Raw genomic sequence first — 8,699 nt, forward strand, 5'->3', positions numbered from 1 at the left:
CAAGTACATTCTCGCCTGAAAACCACGTAAAACTACATTCGTGACACAAAAACAGTAATATTTATGAAATGATACCGGATTTTGGCATCCACCATGACACTCATTGTAAGAAGTACTACAAGTGGAGTGATAAGATTTCAAACGGTGAAACGGTTGTTGGAGTTCTGATATCACTCTAATATCACACTCTTATCAGCAAATTAGATTTGAGGACCAGAAAGAACTGTTGTAAAATGTTTTTACAATATAACTCAGCCCTTTGCAATGTCTTCCAGTAAAGAACAAATTAATAAACAGAGGCGAGATTTTTGTGTTCCCAAAACAAACCAGGGCACAAAATTAACACGTGCCATTTGTGCTAAATGCAAGTAAATGTTCTGTTTGGCCATACCACTGTGGAGAGTGATAATTTAATTGTCAACTGTGTGCTGTCAGTAACTCCACTTACAATACAGTAGTGTTTGTATTGCAGCTGAGAAATGGACACATCAATAAAATACACTAAATTATTTTTTTAGAGTATTTACAGTCCTGTTCCCCATGTACATACTATGTTCCTATTATAATAATTACAATAACTATGTAATAACTAGGTACTAACCCTGAACCTACCCCTAAACCTAACCCTACCCCATGTATTTACCAGAACTTTCTTAGATAAATACACTGTAAGTACACTATAAGTACATGTAAGTACACGTACTGTAAAATAAAGTGCAACCATTATTTTGGTTGGTAGATGTAGGTAGATGTGTTGGTGTGTTAGTAAAACAATAAATAACAATGTTTTTAGAGGAGTGTATGTGTGTGTTCCTAAAGGTGACATGTTAACATCTAGATTGCTTTTTTATTGTCTATATACTATACTTAAAACTTTATTTATAACTGTAGATAGTTAGTTTATAATGTAAATACTTATACACTTTTTACCCGACACACTAAAGTAGTAATGTTAGCTACCTAATCAGCATAGATGGGAGGAAAGTTTATTTAAAAAAAGTGCATCTGGTACAACATTAGTTGTATGGTAATAAAGTATGTAGTAGGCCTATTAAAATTAAATAAAAAATAAATCATTGGATCCATCTAGGGGTATTTGCTTGATTCAGTCAATGAAATGTAACTACACCTGAGCAACCAAAATTGGCTAAATTCCATGGATCTAAGTCATGTTTTTGAGTCATACTGTAGGTTATTTTTTGTAATACATCTATGTCACAATTATTGATTTATTCATATGTATTCATTATTCATGGCCAAGTCAAAAGAGCTCTCACAAAAGCTATAGAGAACTAATTGTTTTATTACATTAGAAAGTTAATGGATACAGGAAAATGTATAAATAAAAAATAAAACTCGGTTCAATTCCGAACGCTTGCAAAATGACCTAGTAAACGGAGGAGAAAAAAAAAATTATTTCAATGAATGAGTTTAAGAAGAATACTAGAAACATGTGGCCTTCATTTCGGGACATCTTGCCACTCTTGACCAAACAGTACATAAAAGGGTGACTTGAATATGGTAAATGTGTATAGACCTGTGGAGTTCGGGAAGAAAGCTTTATGGAATGAAAGTAGAACTTTTTGGATCAGTGGTATGTCTGATGCAAAAAAAGCCAAAGCTTATAAGCAGAAGAACACCATCTCCAATTGTCAAATATGGAGGTGGACCAGTCTTTTAATGGGGCTGCTTTGCTGCATGGGTGATTGTTTGAAGTATCAGGCCATTGTGGCAAAGACTGGGATGCCTTCAGTGCAGAAACTGAAGCTTGATGATCGATTGTCTTTCCTGCAGGACAGCCATCCTAAAGTATACATCCAAATCTACTTAAGCTTGGTTCTTCAGGAATCATTTGTAATGTTCTTAAGTGGCCTGTTCTATCTTCATATTTAATTCTCATTGAAAATATTTGACTGAATCTGAAAGAAAGCAGTAGCACAATGAAAGCAAAAGATTATCAGTGATCTGGAAAAGAAATGGGCCAAGTCTGCAGTAAAGAGGTAAGAGCCTATTTGAATGTATTTATTTATTTATTTATTTAATTTCAGATTTATTTATTTATGTATTCTATCATAAATCATTAAAATGTGTATTAATAAACTTTTTTGGTAGTTTTTTTTTCATATTATAATCATTATTTACTGAGACGGTGCATGAAAATACACATATAAAGCAAAACATCTCTAATATTTCAGTTAGAATGTTTCATCAAACTGATTAGTGCACATTTTTGTTGTTGTTATAGTGATAATATGCAAATGTCTAGTTAAATATAGTTATATATTGCTCTCAGGAAAATTGTGTCCAAATCATGTCTTTGATTTGTAAACCTTATCTAGCCATCATGTTCTTTTTTATATTTTTCTCAGGTTTAAGTAGAATAATATAACATTTTGGGGTGAATATACACAGCAACAGGCCATAACTGGAAGCCAAAATAGCGAAAATCTCCACAGCTACTGTGTACTTCCCCGGTGAGCTGACGTAAGCTGGCACAAATGCAATCCACACAGCACAGAAGATCAGCATGCTGAAAGTAATGAATTTAGCTTCATTGAAATTGTCTGGGAGTTTTCGAGCAAAGAAGGCCAGCAGGAAGCAGACCACTGCTAACAGACCGATGTACCCCAGTACTAGTACAAACCCCACAACAGATCCCACCGTGCACTGCAGGATCACTCGAGCACCAAGCTCACCTCCTGCACTCTCTGTGGGCAGAGGGGGAGCCAGCAGCAGCCACAGTAAACATATGACAATCTGAACCAGCGTGCAAAGGAAGATGCCTGCCCTCTGCTGGATGGGTCCAAAGTACTGCATCAAGTTAGATCCAGGCAGAGTGGCCCGAAAAGCCACTAAAACCACCACAGTCTTACTGAGGACACAGGCAATGCAGATCACAAAGCTGACTCCAAACAAGGTGTGACGTAGCATGCAGTTCCACGGCGCAGGGCGGCCAATAAAAACTAGTGCACACAGGAAGCAAAGGGTGAGCGATACCAATAGCAGAAAGCTCAGCTCTGAGTTGTTGGCCCGTACGAGGGGTGTGTCACGATGAAGGAAAAAAGCTCCCAGAATAGTAGTGGTCAGTGTCGCCCCGGTGACAGATAAGACTGTCAGGACAATTCCCATGGTATCTTGCAAAGACAGAAACTCCACAACCTTTGGTATGCACCTTGTTCTTTCAGTGTTTGACCAGAACCTCTCAGGACATCTCATGCACTCTGTAGAGTCTAAAGAATGGTATGGCTCATAGTCAAGGTTGTTTTTACATTGTGTAGATCTTGTAATGTTACTTGCACCTCTTGTGTAATGTATGTGGTAAGGTTAAAAAGTTAATACCTGTCATGTTACTGACTTCCCCTGCTGCACAAGGGAGACAGTCAAAACAGCAGACAGGTTTTCCTTTTTGTGCAGCCTTTCTAGTGCCTGGAAGACAGCTTGCACTGCACACAGATACAGGAACCTAAATATTACAAGAAGAAATTCTATCAGACTCAGAGCAATCTTCTAACAACCTTGTTTTCAGCACAAGCACTTACATAAATGTATTCCTCTTTTTCTATCATAAAAACACTCTCATGCACACATTCATAGTTATTCCTATGTCACATTTCATCCCTATGAGCAGGGTCTGTCCATTAAAAGATTGGATCTGCACCATTGTATTTGAGATGTTAGATAATGGATGCATTCACTTGCACACTTACTCATACCTTTTGAATGCAATTGATAACAAACATTTAGACACAAACTCATACATTCATATTTGCATGTGCTGTACAGAAAAAAGAAAAAAAGAAAAGAAAAATTTTAATCTAAAGCAAGTAACACCACAAACAGACATACAAGATAAAATTGTTTCTCGCCTACTGATTTATTTCTCAGTATTACAATAATAATAATATAAAATATAAAAGTAAAACAATAATAGAATATGTGTAGCTTATATATCTAGATAACTAGCTAACTACTGTAGCTCTCTGAGGAAACAGCTATTTTGCTTGTTTTTTTTGTGCAGGAGAACTGATTTGTAACTTCAGTATGTGAGGCGTCTGGTGTAATTTGCTTCCAGTTATTATTATTTATTTTTTACCATATTATTTTAATGTATTTCTGTAAACATGAACATGCTGGTTAGGAATGCAAATAAGTTTACTTTTTACTGCACTTTGTACTTTTATCCATATAAACTGTAGGTATTTCATTTTTGACTGCTGTATTTCAAGTTGAACTGTTAAAATAAAGCATTAGAATTCACTGGACTCCTACCTGGTCCACCCAGCCCCCTCCCCAGACCACTTTCTCAAGGTTGATGTACAGCTCCTGGCCTTGTCCTTTGGCTGCATCAAATTGCCCAACCTGGATGAAACTGACTGCTCCACTTTCCTCGACATGCCAGTTTATAATGTCATAAGAGGCAGATGGTTCGCCATTATCTTCAAAACAAACCAACTCACCCACTGGTGTTGTGAAGTTTACTGCATTTAAGTAATGCAGAAGCTGTAAAAGAAAAACATAAGATCACACACACACACACACACACGCACACACACACACACACACACACACACACATACTATATATATATATATATATATATATATATATATATATATATATATATATATATATATATATATATATAATTTGTATTTATTTATTTATTTTTCCAAGACAGAGGAGGTCTGTACCTGCCTGGGCTTTATTTGAATCACATCAGGACATTCTCCATTTTCAAATGGCCCTCTACCAGGCTGACAGGTCATCATGTTGTGAATAGCATTGGCAATAGCATACACAGCCTTATACACATTGTAAGTGACTCTCAGCTGTGAAATATCGGTGTAGACGCTGCCATATTTCTCCACATTCTCTGTGCCTGTGCACTTTGGAATTTTAGATGAAGGCTGCCAGTCCTGTGCCAGTGAGCACCCAAAAATTTCTTCCCAAACATCTTTAACAAATGGTTCATTTGGCTGCTTCACAGGGTTCAGCTGGGCAAGAAAAGCACCAAGACCCTGAATATCAGCCCGACGCAGTGCACAGCCAATGGTACCAGCTAGGAGAGAACTGCTTGCTGGGTCAAAGAACAGAATAGAGGTGCTCCAGGCCTCCGTGGCTATCCATTGCCTGTCGGTAACATTCTGCACCACCACTTCTTTGAACAGGACTTTTATGTCAGGGACAATGGCGAATGTTACCACAACACGAGCTGTGGAACTCTGGATCCTCTCCACAATCCGCCTGATCCTGCTTTGTGAGTGTGATTTTGGAATGAATTCCAGGTAGTCCACACAGACCCCTGTATTTTCCAGTTCTTTCAAAAGGATCTGCACGCCACTTTTACCATATTCATCATCCCCTGCAACCACCCCCACCCAGGTCCATCCCAGCAGGTGCAGCAGACGGGCCATAGCCTTGGCCTGGAAAGCATCACTGGGGACAGTGCGCAGGAAAGTGTGAAATCTGTGACTGTCACTGAGACAAGCACAGGACGCAAAATAACTCACCTGTAGAGATACAACACAGATCAAAAATAGATTTCCCAAAATGTCACTGTATATAAAATATATATATATATATATATATATATATATATATATATAATAAATCATGATGTTTCTGTAGTTATGATGTTTAAAAATAGTTTATGCTTAGAAATGTTATGTTTGTTACAATTATTTGTTTATTTATTTACAAATATAAACTTATTACTTACTACAAATAGTTTTCAATAAATATGGGTAAAATTAACTGTTGCTTGTCAAAGTCAGAGGTGGATGAAGTACACAAATCAAATAGAGGAGTAAAAGTACAGATGCTCTAAAAAATATTACTCCTGTAAGTCTTAAGCAACCCTTTTCTATTGTACTTTGACAAAAATACAAATTCAGGACAACTCTACTATGTTTAAATATGCATTTTAAGTGTATTTTCTCAGTAATGTAATGTATGGGGACATAGAAAATGTACTTGCAAATGTAAAGTGAATGCTATGAAAGTGTTCATATATGTTGATGGAATATTTTGATATTTTATCTTATAATCTTTGCATATTTTTACAATAACAAGTTACAATAAATAATTTTATATGTACAATAATAAATAAATAAATAAATAAATAAATGAAATAATAATAATAATAATAAATAAACTACCATGGGGACATCAAACACTCCCAGTGTGTCAGCCACCACTATTGAGGCAGATGAACGAGCGTCACCGATAATGACAGGCACCATTGGTGTTCTGCTGCATTCTGCTCCCAACACTCTCTCCTCCTGCCCTGTAACCAGAGCTAAAGCAGCACTCAGTGTTGTGCCCTCAGTTAGGCAGGTGTCAGCTATCAGGTACCCCAGAGTAATGTTTGGAAGCAGTACAGGGTCCCGATTAATCTCCTCCAATGTAAAGATCATAGTTCTGAGCCAGCGGTATGAACGAAGATTAACACTGAAAGACAATGTAAAAATGTTAAGATTGTTAATTTTAGAAATACCCGAATGACTACATAGTAGGAAAACAAATATTATTTGTATGTGATAATCCCAATATGTTGACAAAAATACAAGATATTATTATTTCAGGATGAATAGAAATTCAGGGTAAGGCTGTACTGAATTAGAGTTAACAAAAACCCTCCAGAGAGACCATTTTGAAATTTTGAACCTAAACAGTTTTTTGCCTTTTAAGTAATTTTACAGAGACTACACTCACCCCTGGCAGCGAGAAAGATGCTGTAATTGAGTAAAAGCATGATAAGGCTGTGGTGCTTCAACATGAACTGGAAACAGACCACCAATTATCACATCTCCCTCTTTATAGAGACTTTCTGAAATAAATCTGCCCTGCAGACTGCAGGAGAAACGTGCACCAAAAACACTGACAATCTCTACAATAAATCCAACCACCCACAACCACATAATCAAGCCCATCAGTTTAAACACAGTGAAAGAAAGAGAGAGAGCAGGAAACTGAATGTATACTGAGTGCTGTGATTGTAGACTCAAACTTTCTCAGCAAAGAAAGAAGGGTTGGATGATAACTACCCTTTTGTAGACTTTAATTTGCCTGGGGCAAAAGTGCATGCAAGAAGAAAACAAGTGAGTGGGGGATAACTGTAGAAAGCTCTGGTGGATAGCACAAAAACAAAGAAAAACTACTTTAATATGATTTTGTCATATTATACAGCTGCAAGCACAGATAAAAAATAAAAATAAATAAAACTCAGCATGCATCACATCTACTGTATAAAAAAAATTGAAATATTATTACTTATTTTTCAAGTAAGGGCAGGTCCAAAACAAAGGTGAAGTGCTCCTAGTCACTTGCCACACAATGGCTAAGTTTACATGCACAATGTTTGGTTCAGTCGGGCTGAATACATTCTGATTGATGAATATTATTTTAGTGTTTACATGAACGCTAAATAAAGTGATCAGGTTGAGTGCACGTTCATATGTCACAAGCTTCAAATCTGATTTTTTTTTTTTTTTTTTACATGCACACTGTACAAATAAAGTCGTCACCTTTATTTATATAGCGCTTTAAACAAAATACATTGCATCAAAGCAACTGAACAACATTCATTAGGAAAACAGTGTGTCAATAATGCAAAATGACAGTTAAAGGCAGTTCATCATTGAGTGATGTCATTTCAGTTCAGTTTAAATAGTGTCTGTGCAATCATTTACAATCAAGTCAACGATATTCCTGTGAATGAAGTGACCCCAACTAAGCAAGCCAGAGGCGACAGTGGCAAGGAACCAAAACTCCATCAGTGACAGAATGGAGAAAAAACCTTGGGAGTATCCCGGCTCAGTTGGGGGGCCAGTCCTCTTCTGACCAGACGAAACCAGCAGTTCAATTCCTGGCTCCAGCAAGTCAGATTGTGCAGAAGAATCATTTGTTTCCTGTGGTCTTGTCCCGGTGGTCGTCTGAGACCATGTCTTTAGAGATGATCTGTTTCTGGGGCTCTAGTTGTCCTGGTCTTCGCTGTCTTTCAGGGCTATAGAGGTCCTTTCTAGGTGCTAATCCACCATCTGGTCTGGATATGTACTGGATCAGGGTGACTGCAGTAACCTTCTGATCTGGATACAGACTGGATCTGGTGGCTACAGTGACCTCGGAATAAGAGAGAAACAGACTAATATTAGAGTAGATGCTATTCTTCTAATGATGTACAGTAGCAAGTACATCGGGTGTTATTGGAATTAGGGTGTTAGTAAGAATTCTTTTGCTGCATTTTGGACTAACTGTAGTTTGTTTACTAAGCATTCAGAACAACCACCCAATAAAGCATTACAATAATCTAACCTTGAGGTCAAAAATGCATGGATTAACATTTCTGCATTTTACATTGAGAGCATAGGCCATAATTTGGATATATTTTTGAGATGGAAAAATGCAGTTTTACAAATGCTAGAAACGTGGCTTTCTAAGGAAAGATTGCTATCCTAACTGATGACGAAGAATTGACAGAGCAGCCATCAAGTCTTAGACATTGTTCTAGGTTGTTACATGCAGAGTTTGTAGGTCCCTATAATTAACACCTCTGTTTTTTTCTGAATTTAGCAGTAAGAAATTACTCGTCATCCAGTTTTTTATATAGATTTTATGCATTCCATTCTTTTTTCAAATTGGTGTGTTTCACCCGGCCGCAAAGAAATATAGAGCTGAGTATCATCAGCATAACAGTGAAA

At 37.0% G+C, this 8,699-nt stretch overlaps 1 protein-coding gene across 1 annotated transcript; it reads right to left on the reverse strand.

Moving 5' to 3' along the window:
* Positions 1 to 2,331: 2,331 nt before the first annotated feature.
* LOC113118823 (extracellular calcium-sensing receptor-like) lies at positions 2,332 to 7,251 on the reverse strand. The gene is made up of 6 exons (XM_026288231.1): positions 6,715 to 7,251; positions 6,159 to 6,450; positions 4,692 to 5,510; positions 4,270 to 4,500; positions 3,340 to 3,463; positions 2,332 to 3,230 (listed from the first exon to the last, which is right to left on the reverse strand). Exons 1-6 carry the CDS (start codon positions 6,930 to 6,932, stop codon positions 2,332 to 2,334), a joined length of 2,583 nt encoding a protein of 860 aa, XP_026144016.1. The 5' UTR covers positions 6,933 to 7,251.
* Positions 7,252 to 8,699: the final 1,448 nt, after the last annotated feature.

This window comes from Carassius auratus, chromosome 18, assembly GCF_003368295.1.
Source record: "Carassius auratus strain Wakin chromosome 18, ASM336829v1, whole genome shotgun sequence".
Lineage (NCBI taxonomy): Eukaryota > Metazoa > Chordata > Actinopteri > Cypriniformes > Cyprinidae > Carassius > Carassius auratus.